At 44.8% G+C, this 23,428-nt stretch overlaps 1 protein-coding gene across 2 annotated transcripts in view; it reads right to left on the minus strand.

The window, feature by feature from the left end:
- Window positions 1-381: 381 nt before the first annotated feature.
- E2F7 (E2F transcription factor 7) overlaps window positions 382-23,428 on the minus strand; it is a 37,211-nt gene continuing 14,164 nt past the window's right edge. The window contains exons 5-13 of one of the 2 annotated variants that reach the window (XM_069580642.1): window positions 21,477-21,767; window positions 20,139-20,297; window positions 18,566-18,700; window positions 10,983-11,168; window positions 10,466-10,538; window positions 7,823-8,330; window positions 5,770-6,025; window positions 3,773-4,194; window positions 382-3,322 (exon numbers count right to left, since the gene is read on the minus strand). In XM_069580642.1, coding sequence (XP_069436743.1) covers window positions 3,152-3,322; window positions 3,773-4,194; window positions 5,770-6,025; window positions 7,823-8,330; window positions 10,466-10,538; window positions 10,983-11,168; window positions 18,566-18,700; window positions 20,139-20,297; window positions 21,477-21,767 — 2,201 coding nt within the window. In that variant the 3' untranslated portion in view covers window positions 382-3,151. The remainder of the gene's footprint in view (window positions 3,323-3,772; window positions 4,195-5,769; window positions 6,026-7,822; window positions 8,331-10,465; window positions 10,539-10,982; window positions 11,169-18,565; window positions 18,701-20,138; window positions 20,298-21,476; window positions 21,768-23,428) is intronic. The other variant, XM_069580643.1, reaches the window with a different exon arrangement.

A 23,428-nucleotide genomic window follows, 5' to 3' on the forward strand; every position in this document is an offset into this window, starting at 1 on the left:
TGGCTTTGAACAATGGGTGAGCATTTGCTAGACTAAGAACCATTTAACCTTAGAGAGATCATGAGAAGCCAGGGAGGTGATCTTACTGGTGATTCTTATATTGGTTAAGCTTCACATCATCTGGAAACTTCAAACCCACAGTGATTCTACCTCGGGTAGAAATGAAAACCTCAACAGTAGAGTCCCTCAAACCTGCCCAAGCTCCCACATGATTCTGCTACTGTTAAGTTTTGGCATTTGGAAACCACCAGAAGGGCTAAGGAAAAAGAAGTGACTTGGCTTTATGAAGGTCTTGTTGGCTATTTTGTAACAGTGAATGGTTTTACCATGAAATCAGTATCTACAGAAAGCTCACTGACAAATACAACCAACACCTCTTGGTAAAGTGAATTAATTTTTATTGATATTTTATAAAGCTTAATACTTTGCTGAAAGAAAAAACTAAAAGAAAAAATTATATAGATAATATAGCTATTAGAAGAAAGAGCAGAGCTACGCAATACAAAAAAAGCAGTAAGCAGCAATAAAATAGCCACACAAAACTAGCAGTGCAATAAAATGAAGCAGAAAGCAGCTTTACACTGGGAAAAAAACGTTATTTAAATACAGAAATAGCACCTTACAAAAAGGAATTGAGAAATGTAAACTCGGTAGGTAGATTCAAGTATAAAAGTTATACCCCCAACTCTCGTACCAGAATGAAAGGGTTTCACAAACCCTGGACAGTGTAGGGCACACACACCTCCCTCAGTGCTGACTCAAAGCTGCATTTCCTTAGCAGGATCACGGACAATCGTGTTTTCTTTTTCTTTTATGAAATTATACAATGATAGACTCGAGATTGCCACCATGGCTTCTTCACCACCCCTAATATCCAGGTCTAGCGCAGCTGCTCCACTACCATCAGCTGCTCCGTAACAAACAGATTCATACTCTGAGAGAATGATCACTACATTCTCATTTCTGCACATCACGGAGCTGCATGAAGAAGTGGGCACTGAACACAAAAGGAAGCTGCTCTTGGTTTTTCTGTCGCTAAGTATGGTCACAGACTCATAATCTCATTTATGGGTTTGTCTGTTAACACTCCTCAAGAACCGTAAATCTTCTGAGGTTTATATGGTCATACCAAGAACAGAATTAAAAAAAGGATTAAGAAGTTAAAGTGGCAGGCATCCAAGAACAGTGGGGAAAATCAGTCTGTATTTTCATCTAAATGTAGCCCTCTCTAGTGAAAATGTTTTGTGGACGATCTGAAGCATGATAATGTATGTATCCTGTGTGGATTGACATGGCGTGTGTCTTGCAATCTACTTGAAAGAGGCATATTTTTGTTTCGATAGGAAATCCATCATATTTCTTCAGGATAATCATTACCATACAATTAGACTAGAAGAAGATGAGAACCGGACTTTTTATCTGTTCAACTCTAGAGAAGACTGTGAAAAGGGGGGGAAAAAAACCATCTTGTAAACTTTAAAAGTTTAGTGTTGATAAAAATTTTATATAATAGCAAAGTTATTTAACCTGGCTACCTACCTCAAGTTTTCAACGATCTCGTGGGGGTGATAAGGCTAATACCATCCTGTAGTTAATATAAAGCTACTTTATCAGACTCCCAGAGTCTCTTAAATTAATATTTTTATTCTTTCATATAACATTTTGGGTCCAAAAATAAAAATAAAATCCTACACCAAGATTCCAAATTTTAAAAAGTTTAAAGAAGGAGAAAGGAATAAAGGAGGAGGGGAAGAAGGAGAGGAGGGGAAAATGAAGGGGGAGAGGGAGGCAGGGTTGTGGGGGAAGGAGGAAGCCATCTGTTCTGAAGAGACCACGAGGTAAATATCAACACATCTAGGCAGCAAAGATCTAGTTTGGCTACTTAATGAAACCCTCAAGGAACACAGTTTAACAAAGGGATACTGATAAGTCTCTAGAATTGCATTTATGCTAGAACAACGATCCCCTGCACTCTGTTCTCATTTTGCAGAACTTCTATGAAAAAATCACTCTGGTTTGAATACTTTGGAATTCTAAACATAATGTGTCTCTTTTCCCTCTTACTCTTCCCAACATGAAGAAACAAGTAAAAAAAAAAAAGAAAGCTTCATCTATTGTCCTATATCAATCTTTACATTGTCATTCTTCAGAATTCTACTAAAACATCCCAACTCGGTCTCAATTTTCTGTAGAACTGCTTTCTACCATCCTGATTTATTCAATAAAAAGCAATTGCTAGAAGACATCCCACACCTGATACTCTACAGTTAACATTTAAATAAAAAACCACCAGGGCATGTAGTGAAGGAAAATGAACATGGTAGGTTTTTGTGTTTTTGTTTTTGAACAAATGATCAGTAAAACCTCACTGTCCACACAGTTACTGAGCAGCAGCTATCTGGCTGCTCGAGTTCATCGTAATTCTCACGCCCAGGTTGGGTTAGCACAGTTCATTATAGCAAGGTGTGTCATTCACAGTTATTTTGGTCTTGACATTCCGTCGTGTAGATATATTTATCCACATTATTACTAGGTTGTAAAGTAAGTGCAGGGCAAATTACAGGAAAAAAAGTACAAACATTCAAGTCGTCATACCCTGAAAAATATGTGTTTTGCTGTCGTTGTAAACTTTTTTGCACGAAATCCCACTTCATGAACAAAATAAATAATACCATAGGATTCACAACTGAAGCTGGCTTCCTGATGAAGCCGAAGGAAGCAGTAGCTTTCTTAAACTGCAGACAGGAAGTTTCTCTCACCACAGATCTACTCGGGGTGGAGTGCTAATACACATCAAGAACATTCACCCCACTTAAGTGCTAGGCGCGCCCCTCCCCTTTAGAAAAACCGCAAGGTTCCCGGAGGCTATTCAGATTTCCTTCCAGCAATCAGATGATTCCTAGATGAAATGACAGAAGTCAGCTGATGCGTCCACTGTGACACCACGTAGAGTCGGACACGAACGGGTATGAAATGCCCAATTAGGGACGATTACTTGCAGGAATGCAGATGCTTCGCGAGGATGGAGAGTCAACATTGGAACCAGGGGATGCAGGGGAGAGGAAGCGTGCATGCTGGTTGCGGTTCAGCATTAGGGACAACGGGAAACGCGGGTGCCTGGATCCTCACTTCTGCTGGGCGAAGCCTCAGGTTAGTCGGCGCCCCCGCTGGGGATTTCCAATCTCCTCTGTGCTGAGCTGGAGCTTCGTGACTGATTCCTTTCTCTTCTCCTGAGGACAGGGTCCCCGAGGCTGCCAGGCGTCTTGAAAAACATCTCTTGGTGCATGCACCGGATGCTCTTGGGGGTCACTGGAACTGGAGACTGAAACAGGAAAAAGCCAGATTGACACCTAAAACTATTTTTGCTTTCAAAGTACAGGATCCCCCATCCCCCCCCTTCAGTCTCACTACTTAATGAGATGAGCAGATGCCTCTGGGTCTAGAATAGATGCTAGCTAGAATCTGGTGCTGGATCCCCGTCCGAAAGTTGCTTGACTAAGGTCTGACTGTGTTTGTGCTAAGTGGCTTCAGTCGTGTCTGACTCTTTGCAACCACATGGGCTGTAGCCTGGCAGGCTCCCCCGTCCATGGAATTTCCCAGGCAAGAATACTGGAGCAGGTTGCCATTTCTTCCTCCACCCAGGGACTGAACCTGCGTCCCTCACAACTCCTGCACTGGCGCCGCCTGGGAAGCCTGACGCGATGCAGGGAAACCCCATCGCGCCTTGATGTGCCGTCCAGGTGCGAGGCTAACGTGGACCCTTAGGACTCACCTGCTGTAGTTTTACCGTGGAGGCTGGGTGACCTCTATAAGCGGGGGATCCAGGCTGGACGCTGCCATGGGACCTTGACATCACCGGACTCAGGTGAAGTGAGCATGGACCCTGAAGCTGAGGGTCCGTGGAGGGGAGTGTGGACGACTTTGGATTAACCAGGGCGGCAGGGCCGATGAGAAGATGAGGTGTTGATCCGAGGCTAGTCAAGCCAAAATTCACAGGTCCCGCGTTCGGGAGAGGGCTGGGAGCAGAGGACACCGGCCCGGGCATCGTGGCGGAGTACAGAACAGGAAAAGCACCGAGAGGTGGCGAGGGCAAGACCATGCACGGAACGCTGAGTGGGGGCAGCGGACCCACAGGCAGCCCCACAGCATGGGGGCTCTGACTGCCAGACAGGAGCACACTGAAACCATTTAATCCTGCAACACAAGCAGAGCAAGGGGAAGTCAGCGCAAAGCGGAGATGCCATCCAGGCGCCCACGCTCAGGGCCTTTCAAAGTGGGAGCCCGCAGTAAATTACCCACCTGCAGACCAGGCCACCCGCTCTGTGTGCGTCCAGCAGCCCCTCACTTCCTTGCCGCAACGGCCACCTCCCTGTTTCCACCTGTACTCGTGTGAAAATTTGGTGGATGCCCACGTCTCCCAAGAGAGTTTATTAGCATGAGCTCCACTGAACCCAAACTGAGGAGAAAAGTGAACATGGATGGGAAAAACAGTATCTCTCTTGTGATCAACTTCTAACTGAAGTTTATATTTCCCTCAATTAAGGTCACAGGCAACAAATCACAACTGCATGAGCAGCACCTTGACACCGTCAGTAGTGAAAAGCACAGGTGTATTCATATATTCTTACCTTGGTGGTGGATTTCTTGAGTCTAAAGCTCCCCACAAGTGATGAGAGGCTTGGCAGATCTTACTACTATAATTTAAAATAATTCTCCTAGCGGGATTTCGATGTAATTTGCGTCCTTTGTAATCCTATGTATTTAACTTTCTGCATTTGTGAACAACCTAAGGAGGAGTCCAGAGGCATCACCATAGTGTCCAAGGACCCACGGCCCAGAAAAAGCTACTGATCCCTTTGCTGGGCTGACATTTTCATTCTGAAGAAGCTGGGTCTGTTTTTTGTTTATTAACGTATCAGTAACACTATCATGCTTAGGTGATGCTCTCACAAAATACTGGCTAAAAGAATAAAGAATGTGGTCTAGATCAGTGAATAGTAATAGATACCCACCTAACCTGCGACAGGAACAAGAAACTGAAGAAAATAACTCTAAGTCTCTTTGTATCAAGAGCAGCTTCATGTACACAATGCATATTTTAAAAAATTAGGTAGCTGTTATAGTTCAGCTTTATTTCAAGAGAGCATTTACTGAGTCCTCTAAGTGTCAGGCACTATTATTCTAAGTGCTCCACATGTATTAGCTTATTAAACTTAATCTTGTTTTCATAGCACCCCCAAGAAGCAGGTGCTCTTATTATTGCTGTTTTACCAATTCAAGAGGGCGAGATACTTAAGTCCACGCAGATCAGAAGTGGTTTTAATGTCCAGCCCCCTCATTCCAGTCCTGGCACTCAACCACAAGGACACATCAGCACTTGGGGATATTTAAGTGGTCAGCGTGTGAGCCGCACGTGGTGACCAAGAGGTTCATATAGTGAAACTGAACCAATGCCAGACTCAGCTGACTTATAAAAACAGACATGTCATTTGAATATTTGTGCTTTCTTTTTTTTTTTTACCAAGGAAAATTGAATGCATTAAAAACAAATTACCTGCCCTAATTACTTTCTCATTATCTGTGAGGTTGGGGAAAGTGAAAGCAGGCTGCCTCTTCATTTCACTGATGGAGAAAGCCAGGGGCTGGACTGAAATGACTCAGAAACAGCTCCTCAAGACATCAGTGTGGTTACAAGATGTACAGAAAAATGCAAACATGCACTGTATAATCTGAGCACCCCAAAGGACTCGAAGGCGTGACACCTCTTACCTGCTGGAGACTGCACATAAACGTACTGCAGCGGAGACGGCTCCTTGGTGCTCTCGTTTTCCTTCGAAGGCTTTTCTATCTCTGTATTTCTAGAAGGATTTCCCCACTCAGAAGAGACGAAGCCGTTTGTGGTAGCCTTTCCTGAAACTGCTTTTGCAGCAGAAAGTTGCCCGTTCGTGTGAGTGTCTTCATGGGGTGCAGATCCCCTGTTCTTTGAGGTCTTGGGAGAGGCGATGTCTGTGGAGTCTGAAGGTTTCTAAGCACAACCCAACCAGGAACAGAAAAGCAAATCAAATTCCCAGCAGTGAATCATAACAACAGTTTTCTCCAAATAGCTAACCCATAATGAAAAGGTCAGGCACCACTGTGTGCCACCCTGATTTGTGTATGTCTGTCATTTCTGTCCTAATTAGAGGAATCTGGAGGCTTAAGATTTCTTAAGCATAGAAATGATGGAGATTTTAATAATGGGTAAGTGAGCATGGTGTTTAGAAGGTGAAATAAATTACTGAGTTGGAATACACAAAGGGTGTTGATGCTGTAGGCTTTTAGGAGCTGGATAAGAATTGCAAAGTTGTCCTGTTTATCTGAGACATACATAAATAGACATACCAGTCAGTCTTTCCCTGCTATTCTGCAGCCACAGGCTATATACAAAGCTAGAAAAATTCATTATGGCAAGAGGAACGCTTGGAGGAGGAAGGGTCTTAATTAAGGGACTGATGTCCATGAAGTGTGCTTCGCGGACCCCCTACAAATGGCTGCGATGACAGAGCTTCTGCTCTCTGAGAGTTTTACTGGTCATATCGCATTAGCCTCCAAAAGTCCACTAAGCAGGGGATGCAGACAGCTCAGAGTTTTGTTCTTTTATTCTAGAAAGATGGGCACTGACGCAAACCCGGAGCCAGTGACACCCCATTCCTGACCTGGACCTCAGGGGCGCCCTGGAGTAGGTGATTATTTCACTGACATGTTAAAAAAAAATAAGGCAAAACAGACTGGAAAGGATATACAAATGTGATAACAGTGACTGCTTCTTTTTTTTTTTCTTTATACTTTTTAGCATTTTATGCTAAGTGTGACTTTTCTAAAAATTACTTTTATTACAGGATTACTTTATGGCCAGGGCTTCCCTGATAGCTCAGTTGGTAAAGAATCCGCCCGCAATGCAGGAGACCCTGGTTCGATTTCTGAGTCGGGAAGATTTGCTGGAGAAAGGATAGGCTACCTACTCCAGTATTCCTGGATTTCCCTTGCGGCCCAGCTGGTAAAGAATCCTCCTGCAATGCGGGAGACTATTTCTGGGGGCTCCAAAATCACTGCAGGTGACTGCAGCCATGAAATTAAAAGATGCTTGCTCTTTGGATAAAAAGCTATGACCAACCTAGATAGTATATTCAACAGCAGAGACATTACTTTGCTGACAAAGGTCCGTCTAGTCAAGGCTATGGTTTTTCATGTATGGATGGTCATGTATGGATGTGAGAGTTGGACTATAAAGAAAGCTGAGCACCAAAGAATTGATGCTTTTGAACTGTGGTGTTGGAGAAGACTCTTGAGAGTCCCTTGGACTGCAGGGAGATCAAACCAGTCATCCTAAAGGAGATCAGCCCTGAATATTCATTGGAAGGACTGATGCTGAAGCTGAAACTCCAATACCTTGGCCACCTGATGAGAAGAACTGACTCATTTGAAAAGACCCTGATGCTGGGAAAGATTGAAGGCGGGAGAAGGGGACAACAAAGGATGAGATGGTTGGATGGCATCACCAACTCGATGGACATGAACAAGCTCTGGGAGTTGGAGATGATGGGCAGGGAAGCCTGGGGTGCTGCAGTTCATGGGGTCACAAAGAGTTGGACATGACCAAGCAACTGAACTGAACTGAACTTTATGGCCAGGTTACTTGGAAGAGGCAGGCCTGGGCTTAGTTATAAAACTGATACAGGCACCACCTCCTATTCCAGACTCAGTAGCTTGCGACTATCTGTGCATCTCAGTTAGGAAGAAACCGGGTCAATGGGCTGTCAGTCCGCGTCTGCCGCCCACTCACCTTGGGCATGACAAGGGAGAGGGGACCGTCCTCGTGGTCCCTGCTTTGTCTCTTGGTGGCTGGCTCCTCCTCCTCCGCCTGCGGCTTCCTCTCCTTGCTCAGGCGCTTCTGACCTGAGGGCATGGGGGGCTGCTCTGCTGCGGTGACCTCAGAGCCTCCGCCGCCGCTTCCTGATCCCGAGCCTGACCCCGGAGACGGTCCCTCCTGCAGGCCCCCGCACAGCATGAACAGAGGGGCGGGCGGCATGTACAGCAGGGGCCGGGCAGCCGCCAGGGCCGGCGGCTGGTGCTCTGCGTCTGGCGCCACGGAGGCCAGGGAGACGCCTCCTTGGCCGTTCAGACCGTTCTGGGTGGGCAAGGCCTTCAAGTCTGTTTGGACCGCAGAGAGGACTTGGTGGGACAAGGGGCTAACACGGTATTCTGAGTCAACGGACGGGCTGGGGAGAGGAGCTGCAGGGTCCAGGCTGCTCGACGGAGGCATCGCGTTCTGACTGGCAAAAGCTGCTACCCTGTAATGAAAGGAACAGAGCGGGGCCATGCAGTCGCCACAGTCTACTGACCTCCAGCCCTGCTTTCCTAGAGAGATGAGCCAAAGCAGGGCTGAGGGAACACCGCTCACTCCTGCTACTTAAAAAATTCTTTCAATCAATTTGGCTGCATTGGATCTTAGTTGCGGTCTCTCCAGGCTGTGGTTTGCAGGTTTAGTTGCTCCCTGACATGTGAGATCTTAGTGGGATCTTACTTGCCCGACTAGGGATTGAACCCTCGTCCTCTGCAATGCAAGGCAGACTCTCAACCACTAGACTACCAGGGAAGTCCCCCACTCCCGCTCTTAAAGTGGGCTCCCTGAAATCATGAGCTAACCCCAGAAGCAGACAACCACGTATTATAACCTGGATGGATGCTTTGCAACGGGACAGAGGCTTTCAGAGGCTCCCCTCCGCCTCTCCCACAGCCAGTAGTCATTAGCTGCCCAGCAAGTACCCTTTCCCAGGCACACAGACGCTATAATGACCAGCACAGTATGGTAATAATTTTACATCATTCTTTAACACAAGCTACTCTCAGCCCCCTCGCCCACCACGAGGGAGGAACACTGAAGCCCACAGGCTCATCCAACTACGGAAGGTCACCCAGTGGGGTCTGCACACGGAATTCCTGAGAGATGTCGGGCCGATAACAGAGACAGGCCAGAGGCTGATTTAAAGGGCACATCTTGTTTATCTCACGTTCACTGTGAGATAAATGAAGTAAGCAGCGAGTGGGGAAGTAAATGTATTACAAAATTATTCTCTGTCGTTCTCATCCCATTCCACTCTCTATTACTACAGGATTTTCAAGCAGCACACATTCAAATTGGGCTTCCTGGCGAGCTCAGCTGCTAAAGACTCTGCCTGCAATGCAGGAGACCCCATTCGATTCCTGGGTCCGCAAGCTCCCCTGGAGAAGGGAGAGCCTACCCACTCCAGTATCCTTGGGCTTCCCTGGTGGCTCAGACGGTAAAGAATCTGCAATTCAGGAGACATGGGTTCGATCCCTGGGTTGGGAAGACCTCCTGGAGGAGGGCATGGCAACCCACTCCAGTATTCTTGCCTGGAGAATCCCCATGGACGGAGGAGTTTGGCGGGCTGCAGTCCATGGGGTCACAAAGAGTCAGATATGACTGAATGACTAAGCACAGCACAGCACACATTCAAATTAAGTGGTGCTGACTCACGGTCTTATACCGGTTTGCATTTCTTTCCATCGCCAGCTGACCCGGCTTGGACCAGCACCACCGCAGAGCGGACAGACTGGGAATGCTCTGTTCCGTGGCGTCCTAGTCGGCAGTCCTCTAATTCTAGCCCTTCCTGCTCAAAGCAGCCTGAACGGTCTCCAGTGAATCTACAGGGACCCTTTACTGTCCATTTGATAAATCTAAACTCTACGACTTGGCTTTCAAAGCCTTCTGCCAGTGGGACCTACTCAACCTCCAACACCCCAAGCTCTTCCTCTGTCTTACTTGGACGAATCACTATGGCTTACTTCCCATCCACTCCCTGACTCTGCTCCACAGTCTTTTTCCTGCCTTGTCTGTCATTATAAACCTTTTCTGTTCTCTCTTCAGCATTTCCTGTTTCCTCTGATAATATGTGATCTCCTTCAAAATCAAACCCCAAATCTGATTCAGATAGGGTAGTTTCTTTCACTTATTAACTTTGTGACTTTGGGTGAGTTACTTAACCTCTCAGGATTTCAGTTGCCTCCCTGTAAATTAGGACAACAGCACCAAGCTCAAAAGGTGGTTGTTATAATTAGATGAGATAACACATGTAAAACTTTAAGAATAGTACCTGGCAGTTCATAAATGCCGTCAGGATAACGACAAAGTGATTCACGGGACTGTGATATGTCATTTCTCTGTCACGTTAGTAGTGGTTTGTCTTTTTATTTTCCCTTGTAAGCGTTCACAGAAATGTTTCATAAAAATTTTCAATCTTGGGTCCCAGATGCCAAACCCTGCACAGCACTGGGCACAAGGGGGAAACTTACAAAATTCTTACTGAACAAATGGCTGATTTTTGAGCAGGACTGCTAAACTTTACCCTTTGATGGGTGGTATTTCAATTCAGTCACAGGTAAAACTAGGACAGAAACTACTTACTCTGAGTTGTCTTCCATTTTCTGTCTGGAGACAGCTGCCAGACTTCCAATTTCCAAGGAGTAGATTCCTGATCCTAAAAAGGGAGACAAAGTTCTAACAAACACAGCAAGGGACTTATAACCGCAGTTCTATAGAGCAGGATTCATTATTCACGGCTCAGGGGTTATAAGCCTATCTCAAATCCATCCTGGTTTTGATTGAGAGAGAGACATGTCCAGAAGCTAGCTGTAAGTGGTGAACGTGGGTCTCATTAAAAATTAGTCAGAAAACAAAACAAAGCAAGTATTGCTTTATAAACCTGATGAATTGCTGAGATGCATCGAACAGGTCATGTGGCAAACCAAGTAATCCTCAAGGCCAACGAGAATCAATTTCAGGCCGAGGGCCACGTTTATACCCTGTGAAGTCACCGTCTCATGCAGAGCCTACAGTCAGCTCACTTTAAAACGTCAGTGTACAGGTGGGGCTACCATTACATGGTGACTGGCAAGACTGTGGGTTAAGCAGAGGCAGATACCTGGTTTTTGTCTGTAAGGGCTGCTGGGTTCTGAGTTCACTTTCCTCTGTATCTTCTCGGAAGCCTGCTCTGAGTTAAAAGAGCTGTGTCGAGCAAGCTTCTGTTTTGCACAGAACTGAACGTGGCCATATATTTCGTTTTTCAATTCTGGTAGGACAGGTGTAGAAACATCCACGAGATCGTCATCTAAATAAATAAGAGAACTGGTAGTGTCATACAGCCACAATTCAGGGTAATTGCAGCCTTTTTAAGATATGGCTTTGGGAACCTCTCATTGTAATGGAGCTACCTATAAATTAAAAATGAAGACAAAGGAATTTCATGAGCCTTGTCTCAAACCCCAATTTCTTTCAGTGTACTAATCTTTTAAAAAAGTTAGTGAATTTAAAGACTGAATCCATATATATTCTAAAATTATCTAAACTGTAACAAAAGTAGATCAGGATGTTCCATAACCCAAATTAGAATGGACCTGACATTTCAAATGCTTTCTTTGGGCAGAGATATCAAAGGAAAACCCAATCGTACTCAGCCCAACATGAATATTTAGAGATTTTAACATTAATTGAGATCAGCCTCTTATGCCACAGTCCCAGGGCAATGGGTATAAGAATCTCTACTTCCTATTATTATGCTTTATTATTTCTTTCCTATGCAGCAGGAAGCTCAGTTACTAAGTGACCAAAGGCATAAGGTCAGCAGACACCTCATGGTTGAAATGCTGCAGAACAGTGAGGGTGTTAGAAGACGGGGCCTTGAGGCCAATTTTATGCTTAAATAAGCCTCTGTGAAATCAGGACAGAAATCTCTATATAGAACCAGGTCTATGTTCTATAAAGAAACACTTACCATTGTTCAGACAGTCATTCCTACCCTGCTCATCTGTGCTATTTTTTTTAAGTTCAAGGGATGCACATTTTAATTATAAGACCAATTTAATAAACTGAAAGGCCCAGCTAGACCTACATTTTCTAAAATACACAAATATTGAAAAAGAAAACCACCTATGGTTTTCTTTGTCTCATAATAAAAACCCAACAAATTCTCTCTTTAGAAAACCAGAAGTTATAGAATCAACTAGAAGAAAGAAGAAAGTGGGTCAAGACAGTATTATTTACCCTCCTTCCTGAAAGAAATAAAATATTGAACTAAGTATATAAAACAATGGTTCTCAAGATACTGGACACCGCGGCATGAAGGATGGTGGTCCACCAGAGACAGGACCTGAGAAGAGGTAAGCTCTGATTAGCTCAGCTTACTGCCTGGGTAACATTTCCAGGTCAGGGGGCAGAGAAGGAGCTCTAGGCAGAGCCTGCAAGGCTCCTTAACCTGGGGATGGAGCTGGGAGACCTGGAAAGCCAAGGCAGCTAGCGCTCGTGGGGCAGGATCCTGATGAGCACAGCTACACAGAAGGATGCTGGGGCCTGCAGAGGGGCCCCCTGGAGTAGAGCTGCCCTTCAGCAGTCACAGGAGAGCGGTTTCAAGTCCCCACATGGATAGTTGAGCATCTCACCTAAGATGCTCAAGACTCCTATATAACACGGCATAGATTTAATCCTGTGTGGATACTGGAGTAAACATCTGTAGACACTATACACTAAATCATCTCTAGATTACTATAGTACCTAATACAATGTAAATGCTATCTCAGTAGTTGCCAGTGTGCAGCAAATTTTGAGTTTTGATTTCTGGAACTTTCTGTATTAAAAAAAAAAAAAAACTTTCGATCCCTCATTGGTTGACTCTACAGATGTGGAACCTGCAGAGTCAAAGGGCTGACTGTATTCAGTGGAGTACTCCTGCATGGGCGGGAACTACCCAAGGCCAAGGAAAGAGCCCTCAAAAGGAGTAGCAGGACAGTGTCTGCACTCAGACAGGGCTGAGAATAGCGCCGACTTCCAATAGTCACAGTGGGGAAAAAGTCTCATACGTCATGGTCTTTGGTTAGAATGCTAAAGAGGGTGTTGCCTCAGTAGTGGGGACAGAGTACTCAAGACTAATTGCTGATAGGGTGGGTTCTGCCTGCTGCTGCTGCTGCGTCGCTTCAGTCGTGTCCAACTCTGTACAACCCCACAGACGGCAGCCCACCAGGCTCCCCCGTCCCTGGGATTCTCCAGGCAAGAACACTGGAGTGGGTTGCCATTTCCTTCTCCGATGCATGAAAGTGAAAAGTGAAAGTGAAGTCGCTCAGTCGTGTCTGACTCTTAGTGACCCCATGGACTGCAGCCTACCAGGCTCCTCCATCCATGGGATTTTCCAGGCAAGAGTACTGGAATGGGGTGCAATTCTGCCTAACAAAGCTTAAAAGCAAGAGCCGAAAGGATAACTGTTTCCAAGTAGCTTTGCTGTATCAGAGAACAAAGCTCAAGAACACTTTTAGGAAGACAGAATTATTTAGCACGTAACAATTTATAATTCTCAGTGTACATATAATGGCATACAATTGGGCTTCCCAGGTGGCTCGAGGGTAAAGAACCAACCTGCCAACGCAGGAAACATAAAAGATGTGTGTTCCATCTGGGGTTGGGAAGGTCCCCTGGAGGAGGGCATGCACTCTTGCCTAGAGAATCCCATGGACAGAGGAGCCCAGCGGGTGCAGTCCACAGGGTTGCACAGAGTTGGACACGACTGAAGTAACTTGGCACACACACACGGCATACAGTCAAAAATTACGTTATATACAAAGAAGCAGGGAAATATAACCCACAATGAGCAGAAAGATGAGTTGAAATGGACCTCAAAGTGACATAGATGATAGAATTAGTAGACAAGCACATTAAAATAGATATTATGATTGTATTCCATAAATTCAATAAATTGAACATGTTAAGTGGAGACATCAAAACTACAAAGGCCCAGGATTCCCTGGTGGTCCAGTGGCTAAAATTCCACCTTGCAGTGTTAGGGACGCTGGTTAGAGCCCTGGTCTGGGAAGATCCCACGTGCCACAGAGCAACTAAGCCTATGTGCCCCAACTCCTGAGCCTGTGCACCCTAGAGCCCACATTCTGTGCACTGCAGTGAAGACCCAGCACAGCCACAGAATAAAATCTTTAAAAAAATTAATACAGGTCCAAGTCAAGCTTCTAGCAATTAAAACAACAATGTTGAAGATGGAAAAACACCATGGGTGAAATGCATGGCAGTTTAGAAAAAAATTCATGCATGCAGAAAAAAAAACCTGTGAACTTAAAGAGCAATAACACTATCCAAAGTGACAGAAAAGAGACAAAGAAATGAACAAAACATCAGTGAACTGTAGGACCACTTCAAACCTCCAAACACGAGTATAACTAGAGCTGCCAAAGGACAGAAGGGGAAAGACGAAATAACGACAAAAGATTCACCAAACTTGATGAAAAGTTTAAATCCATAGATCCAAGAAGCTCAACAAATCAAAGGAAGAGACACTGAGAAAACTGTAACAACCCACACATAATCAAGTTGTTTAAAACCAGTCATAAAGAAAATATTAAAAGTAACCGAGAAAAAAGACACATTACATGTGGAAGAACAGGATGCTGGGAGAGTTCTTGTCAGAAACAATGCAGGCTTGGAGACCGTGAATCCAGTTCTTTGAAGTACCAAAAGGGAAAAAACCCTCCAACCTAGAATCCTTACCCAAGGAAAACAGTTTTCAAAAGCACAGGTGAAATAAAGACGTTCTCAGGCATACAACAGCTGGATGATTTCACCACTGGCTGACCTGCACTCTAAGAAATGTTAAAGAAAGCCTGTCAAATGGAAGACCAATGATACCAGATGGTTGGACTGAACACCACAGGGGGAAACATGAAGTGAAACAACAACGATGCCTCTACACGCCTATTGGAACAGCTGAAACTAAGGCTGACCCAGAACTCTCATATGCCACTGGTGGGGATGTGAAATGTTACAGCTACTTTGGAAAACACTTTGGAAGTTTCTCAAAACCTTAAACGTCCACCTATCGTGTGATGCACCTACTCTACTCCTAGGCATGAATCGAAAGAAATGAAAGCATATTTGCATATAAAGACAGGAACATGGACATCACTGCAGCTCTGTTTGCTGTTGTTCGGTCATGTCTGACTCTCTGCCACCCACGAACTGCAGCACGCCAGGCTTCCCTGTCCTTGACTGTGTCCTGGGGTTTGCTCAAATTCACGTCCACTGAGTTGCTGATGACCTCCAACCATCTCATCCTCTGTCACCCCCTTCTCCTCCTACCCTCCATCTTTCCCAGCATCAGGGTCTTTTCCAATGAGTCAGCTGTTTGTAATAGCTCTAGACTGAAAATAATTCAAAAGCCCACTATTAAGTGCATGAATAAAGAACAGTATATCCATACAATGAATACGCCTCAGCAATAAAAAGGAATACACCACTGATACATACTACCACACAATTAATCTCAAAATAATTATGCTGAATGAAAGAAGTCTGATAAAAAGAGTATTCGCACTACAGCTGATTGTCATTATCTGTGGTAAAGTTCTATAAAGTCACTGTGAACACTGGGTTAGTCAAAACGGAACCATCTCTCCAAAAGGAAATACAGGGTTAGTTTTCTGCAAGTCTCTGGTCAAAACACTTTTATAAACTGATTAGTACATAACCCTGTTTCGTGAGTCTGTTTAAGACACAGTTAGAACATCTTGTTGACCCATTAGCACTGCACTCGGTCAGAACTCACGCCGGAACTAAGTTCCTCCAGCGTGTGCATTTTCTCTGTAAGACACGGCACAGCCTTTGTGCACTTAGAAACACTGGACAGCATTTCAGTATGACACTTGGGGACGATTTTAAACAGCAAGACCACCAACACAAACCACAAAAACGTGAAAACGCGGCACTAAAAAGACCATGAAAAGGATGCTTGTTTACAGCATGAGTCAAAAGAAACAAGTGTGGGAAGCAACAAGGTTGCCTTGTTCTGACCTCAGCTGGGAGCACATGCAATGGCAGAGGAAATCTTCTGCTACTCTGCAATCTGTGAATGACTCAGAAAATGCTGTGGGTATTGATTCTGGAGTTTCAAATAAATTTTAGTGAGTTCGTAAATTCGCAAATACGGAATCTGCCAATAATAAGCACTGACTGTCTATGATTCACTTATTAAACATTTTAGAAGATACAAACATGTCTCGAGTGAAGGAAAGCAGACCTTTGGTTGCTGGGAGTGGGGAAGGGAGGGAGGTATTCAAAGGAACAGAAGGAGGCTTTGGAGGGTGATGGGTCAACTGCCTTGGTTGCAGTGATTATTTCACTGAGGCATACGATGCAGAACTTAACAAACTGTAACTTTAACCACTGTGCTGTTTATTGAATGTCATGATACCGCAATAAAGCTGTTAGAGGGAAGGAAAGGTCCTGATGGCAGGGAAGGAAAAGAGTAAAGAGGTGAATTGCTAACTGAAGAGTGAAGGGGAGTGAGTTACGGAATCGAAGGTAACTTGATGTGCCACAGTTAATTGTTGGGCTCGTGACAATGGTGCTGTCAGTGACGGAAATAGGAAATACAGGAGGGCCAGGTTTCTGAAGGATAGAGGAAGAAAGTTCAGTTTGAGGCTCCTGACCTAGTGCCACGTCTCCTCTCCCACGACACATCAGAGCGCTCCCAGGGGCTGACCCACTGGGTATATAAATCCACAAACTCCTCGACTTCTCAACACCAGCTCACTTCTCTGGCTATCTTATTTTCCTCAGTGACACCACCAACTTTGGATTCCTCCTTTCTTTCAATCTCTTTATCTAAAGACCCCTTGTCACTTCTGCCCACTAGTGCAGATTTCTTGGCTAACTTTTGAGGCCTTCCAAAATGTGATCCCAAATGATCACACTTTACTTCTCATTATTCCTGTCCTAGGTCCTCCACTTAAGTCAGGATGCCCGAGTTCTCTCACACAAGCCACATATGTTCTTAGGTATCTGCTCCTTCAACTGAAAAAAAAAAAAAAAAGCTCTCCATCCCTCCAAAACCTAACAGTCCATCAGAACTTAACCCATATCATCTCTGAATTCCTACAGAGCCAGTACTATCATATACAGTACTTAAGAGTTCTCTGATTTTCAAAGGTATATTAATTATACACCTTCAGTAGAAGCTCATTAACCAACTGAAGTAGATAAGGCTCTGGTCTGGATGCTAGGGTTTAATCAAAGGCGAATAAAAACCGTGTCTGCCTCAAATGTGTACAGCAGGGACAATACCATGATATCATCCCCAGGTATAATGGCAAGATACTAAATTACAATCATTCCGATGAGATACTTCTTGCTCTGGGTGATTGGGGAAAACTTCATGCAAGAGCTGACATTTGAGCCAGATTGAAGGCTGAGTAGAATATTTTATGTTGAAACGGGGAAGAGAGCTTCACTGGTGAAAACCCAAGGATAAGCCAAAAACAGGAGTAGAAAGTGGCAAAGCTGTACATTTCATACTGGCAGGGACTGTATCATAAATGTCTCTGAGTTTTCCTTGGCGTTACTAAAGGCAACCCTCGGAGATATTGTGGGTTTGGTTCTAGGCCGCTGCGATAAAACGAGTCACATGGATTTTTTTGTTTCCCAGTGCATACAAAAGCTAGGTTTATGCTATACTGTATTGTGCAGTAGCATCATACCTAAATAATGTACACACCTAAGTTAAAAAATACATCATTGCTAAAAAATACTAAGCATCACCTGATAACACAGTTGCCACAAATGTTCTATTTGTGAAAAATGCATTACCTGCTCAGTGCAATACAGTGAACTCTGCCTGCACAGTTCACGTGCAGTAAGGACTTGCTGAATTAATTATACTTGGTTGTAAGTGGCTTCATCTAGTTTCTAAGTGAATAATGTGTTATAAAGTGAGGTAGAGAGTTATATCTTTTATAAGCGTGGGTTAAGTGCAAGAATTTATACTACTAAGACTAAAATTGGAAGGGCAATTTAAAAATAACTTTAATGGCTTTTTTCCAGGCAGTATAGCTATACATAAGTAGCTGGTGCAGAAAGATCCAGTCCCCAGTTGCACAAATACTACCTGTAAAATAAGTAGAAGATAATACCCTTTTTTTGCTCTAATTTAGTAAAATTATGACATTTTGACCTTTTGAATAAATTACAGAAAAGGTGTTCATTACATCCATACTATGATTACCACCTATGAGTTGTGTGACAGTAACTGATATAATTTTTACATTATCTGGAATTTCAAAGAAAAACAATGTTTTATTCTGCTAATGCAGAAACAACCAGAGATCATAAGAAGTGTCATTAAAAAAAAAAAAAAACAACTTGTTAAAATGAAGCATCATTTTTAATTCTCAGGCCTGAACTTCCAGGAACTTTGGAATGAAATTTAAAACAAAGCCAACGAGCTGTGATTTAATAGCTTCAGAAACTGCCAGGTTCTAAGCTCTCTGCGAGTGAGCCGCCAGCATAACCACTTGTAGGCTAAGGCTCACTGTTCCCAGACAGGCAGCGCAAGTCTAATTCTGAATGTGACGTGGGTGATGGGAGGTGAAAATTAATCTCACCCTGTGGTAGGTGTAAGCTTTGAAAAAGCAACTGGGGTTTATCCATCAGATGGTCCTGAGCAACACCGCGCCTTACCCGTGGAGCTGAAATCCACAGGCCCGATCCACTTGAAGGCAGGTTTCCGGCCTCGATCTTCTGTGACATGCACTTTCTTTATCAGCGCCAAGCTGGTCAGCACATTGGCTATGTCATAGAGGCGGCGTACCTTTGCTTGAAGACATAAAAAACAACTGTGGTCACACCATACCTTGGTCCAGGACATCACGACCTTTTAGTTTGTGTGATGGGTCACTTTCTCAGCCACCAAAGAAGCCTCCAGCAGAGAGCAGTAGGGTAGCATGGGAGGCCAGTGGCTCCCGCGTGAAATCACTAAGGACTCCAGTGTCTGATCACCCCACTCAGCGAAGGTCAGCGTGTCCTGCTCTCACAGCTTCACGCTTCGTACCAGAGGCGCCTGGTGACAAGCTGGGATCACTGTGATTGCAAAAACACCGAGGGAGGCAAACGGGCTGTAATTAAAGGTGCAGGAAACGTCATTCTGATCCACGGCTTGTCAGAAGCTTGCCTGGAGTCTCTCCCTGCGGGAGACGGTGGCACCTGCTCTCCCAGGCAGCTGGGCTGTGACAGTGACAGGGGTTCCCTGGAGCTTCTGGAAAGGCTGCACTGCCGGGCACACAGACTGTCCAGGGCTCGAGGTCACGAGCTACGGCTGCTGAAGACAGTCAGCGCCTCACCTCTAACCCCGCTGGACACCCAGTAGGGGAGGGCTGGGTGGGCATTCCCTGAGTCTGAGAGGTTCAGGGAAGAGACATTTGAAAATACATGCACTGGAGGAGAAATTCAGAGGGGTGGGCGGTAACATGATGCCCACAAAGTAAGCTCTATCCAAGAGTCAACTTACAGGGAGGAAAGCCACTTGAACTCAGGGCTAGGGTAAGCAAAGGGCTCTGATTATCGGCCTGTAACATCAAGCTTTCCCTCCAGATGCAATATTCTTCCCAATCCTGATAGAATTGCATTTTATCTAGTCATTTCTCCCACAGGGTGGCTATACTTCCAGCTGGAAACAAACAAAAGCTAACGAATGTTGAATTCAGGGTTTCCAGGGCTTGAATGAGCTACCAGCAGCTGGGGCCTCTGGCTCAGGACCCAGGCTTGACAGAAGAGGAAGATGTTCTGGGTGTGAAACTGGAAACACGCTCTTGTCCAGCATCCACGTCCCACCGCCCACCCCCCCTCCCCTCCTGTTCTTCTGGTTCTTACCTGTAGACAACTTTCATGTCCACATCAGAAGAGTATGCAGGGGGTGAGGAGAAAAGGGAAAGAAAACTCAGACATTCCATCTTGGATGCAGCGATACTAAAGAGAAACTCAAAGCCTCTCATACCCTCCCTGACCTGCACGTGTGGGATGCCATTCTGCCTCCAGCATCCACTCTGTCGAGGAAAAGGCATCAGGCAGAACTTTCCCCAGGTATTCTAGTATGTGATCAGCTCACCTCTCAAAGCACCAAGAAGCTTAAAGAAGGCAAGAAGGAGTGCACATCTCGACAAAATAATTTTTAAAAAAATCTCCAAGGCTGCAAACATCAACACGTGACACCCCACCCTTTCTGTGCTGCTAAGTGGATTTAAGTGAAGATGCTTACTTTTAAATTTACTATGGTCTGGCGTATCTTGGCTTTCCTCTATCAGTATTTTGGCAGCCACATCAAGAGTAACAATCTTGGTTTTGGAGACCAGGAACAGCATGACAAACTTCTGGCTCATAATTCTCAGAGACTTGTCTTTCCGACTGTTTGCAGATGCTACAAAGGGAATGAAATGAAAGCATCAAAACATATAATCTACCACCAGAAAGACTGCACTTGTAGTTCGCCAGACCTATCTAACTCTATCAGCAGATGGAAACGTCACTTTTGATCACTTGGCCACACATCACAAAAAGATGGTTCATAAAGAAATAAGATAGATTTTTTTGGGGGGGTCCTAAAATTATTCTATAGTTGGTATTAGTTCTGAAATGCTTTGTACTCATACTCCACTGAATAGAATCTATGAAGCAATTTTGGAAAAGATTAAAGTAGAAGAGTGAAAGGATAGAGTGGGGATCGGGAACTGTTTTCAGAACATCTGCTCTTCCCTCAAAGGCAAGGACTCCACTTGTATTTCTCTGAGCCCACAAGAGCTAGAATACACCATCCACATAGGAGGCGCCCACCTCTTCCATTGCATTTTGGAAATAAGTAAACAAATAAACAATAAGTAAGCAAGAGACACCGCTTAGATGTGTGTTGCCACAGATGACAGGCAAATCATCCCCGACAGATGGCTGTCTCCTCTGGTTATTCAGATAAAGACTGGTTCAGAGGGTGAAATTAAAGGCATGAGGCAATGAATGGAATGTAAGCCAGGCCCACCCTTCCATATCTATTTCTTATATTTGCAAGTGAAACATACGGAATATTTGCACTTAATCATCTTAGCAAGGAGGATTAGGGTGAGAATAAAGATCAAAGAGGGACAGCATACACACGAGCTAGGAGGGGGGAACAACAATCCAATACAATATAAGTAAAAAAAATTCAGTATCAAATGAAAGGTGGTCTGTCTTCCTAATCAGCATTTTCTGCAAATTGGGTTCTTTTCTAAGTCATCCACTCCAATATACAGTTGAACAAATAGAATCTTTTGAAGACAGAAATTCTTTCCAAGTAAATTTTCCTTAAAGGCTCACAAAGAGGAAGCAGCGTGGGACTGTCAGTCTGAAACTGGAACGCCATTCGCCACCTATGATCCAAACACACCAGATACCAAGTGAAAATGCCACTAGACAGGTTTCCCGTGAGGCGGAGTGGGCAGCCCAGTTGGGAAGCCATCTGTCTGCCCGTCTTCATGAGAGAGACCGAGAGGCCACATGCCTCCAGGGTGGCCCATCTGGCCCTCCCCATCTTCAGAAGAGACCAGTGTGGGCCCAGGGGACTCACAGGAGGGACAGTCTGGTTCGGAGAAATCCAGTAACTGTGGGTCTTGGGAATCGGGACAGCCATCTCTTCTGCGTTCTCCGAATTTATAATCTATCAGGTCGAGCTCTTTCTGCTGGAGGTGTGCCATCTGCTCCTCGTATTTCTGCTCCTCTCCTAACCGCTGGAGGTTCCTTAGGGTTTTCGGCAGGCTGTGCCTACCGTGCCAGCCGTACTGATTCTTGGCCACCCGGCTGACCAGATGCAGCGACTCCAGCACATTTACAATGTCATAGATGCGTCTCCTTTCAACGCCTGTTTCAAAAATAGAAGCCGACCATTGTCATGCTGAAGAACATTTTTCTAAATTTTTTTTTTGGCAGCACTGCATGGCAGGCTGAACTTCCCCGATCTGGGATCAAACCTGGGCCCCCTGCAGTGCAAGCACAGAATCTTAACCACTGGACCACAAGCGAAGCCCCGAAGAACACTTATGAGTATAAATTCCATGAAGGCTTGGGCCTTGTCTGTGAACTATTCTGGGTGATGCTTTGCCCAGCAAACATAATTGCTCAACAAATTCATCCTATGAGAATGCAAGCAACAGAAATTATTTTTCCTTTTTCTTCTTGGGATCCAACTCTTGATAAGATCTAGGGTAAACATCCACCTTGAGATGGATGATAGTTCCATCTGTATTACATAAATAGTAGAGCAACTTTTCTTTGAACCTGTTAGGCAAACCACATGAACATTTCAACATGTTAAAACTGGTGGGATTGAGCAATGTGCATCACAGTAATAAATGCTTGATGAAGGCTGGACGGTTGATTTTGACTTGCAGTTAGTCCTAATTATACAGACTATAAAACTGTGTCCAATGACTGTAACCTCATTATTGGACCATTCTCCTTCCTGGAGTTTGAGTGATGTGAAAAAGTTACCCTGTTAATTCTTGTAATGGCCAGTAGGGAAAAGAGATGGTAAATATTCTGTTTCCTACTTTGCGCTGGAAACTTAGGAGTCAAGAGCTTGGGCACCCTTCTCAGGTTGCAGGAGGAAGCGAGGGCCAGGGCTGGAACACACAGGCCTCCATGTGCTTGTCACAGCTAGGGACAATTCTCCCCGTGCTCTCACGCACTGTGTCCTGCCACACAGCCCATCAGTACAGCACAGAAACTCCTGCACAGGCTGACCTTCCAGTTCATGGATTTCCTACCCACTTATGCCACACTCCCTAAATAGCCAGGATTATGAGCAGTCTATTGAATTTACTAAAAATATTTTCATGGGTTAAGTGTGGGGTCTTCAGGGTCAGACTGTCTGGACTGGAATCCCTGCGTTATCCCTTACTAGTTGGGTAAGCCTGGGAAGTTACTTACTCTTTCTGTGCCTGGGTATTTATCTCATAAAATGAGGAGGATTCAGTGCGATAATAAACTCAAAGGGATTCTGATAGGTGTTAATTTATCTGCTCTTTGTATATTATTTTGTAAGTACTTCCTGTGTGGCGTGGGAGATACCTAAAATTCCTGCTGGCATTCAAGGTGACAGCAGAAACTGATTTTTTAAACCTCCCATCTGTGTCGCATCCTGTTATGCAACAGACACTTAGGCTTTTGGGACTCACTGGCCCTTTTTTGCTCTCGCCTAAGTATCCGTAACAAATGCTGCCAGGCATCTCCAAGCAAAAGGGCCCAGCAACAAAAATGCCTTCTTCCCTTTCGCTTGCCAACAGCTGTTGTATAATCAGAGCAGACTCAGTGTATGCAGCTCTTGGCTTTCCAAAGACTTAACACAAGAAATAGACCAGATTACAACAGAATGGTGGAACTGAGAGGAAGTGCTATCCCCGCTTGAAGAGGCATTTCACAGTCAATCAGAACATTTCGGCTTATGACCCTGAAAGGCTCTTCACCCTCCAAAAGCTCCGGCTCTGCCGCCAGATGCCTGCTGGAAGGTGCTGGCAGGGGCAG

Source organism: Ovis canadensis, chromosome 3 (assembly GCF_042477335.2).
Source record: "Ovis canadensis isolate MfBH-ARS-UI-01 breed Bighorn chromosome 3, ARS-UI_OviCan_v2, whole genome shotgun sequence".
Classification (NCBI taxonomy): Eukaryota; Metazoa; Chordata; class Mammalia; order Artiodactyla; family Bovidae; genus Ovis; species Ovis canadensis.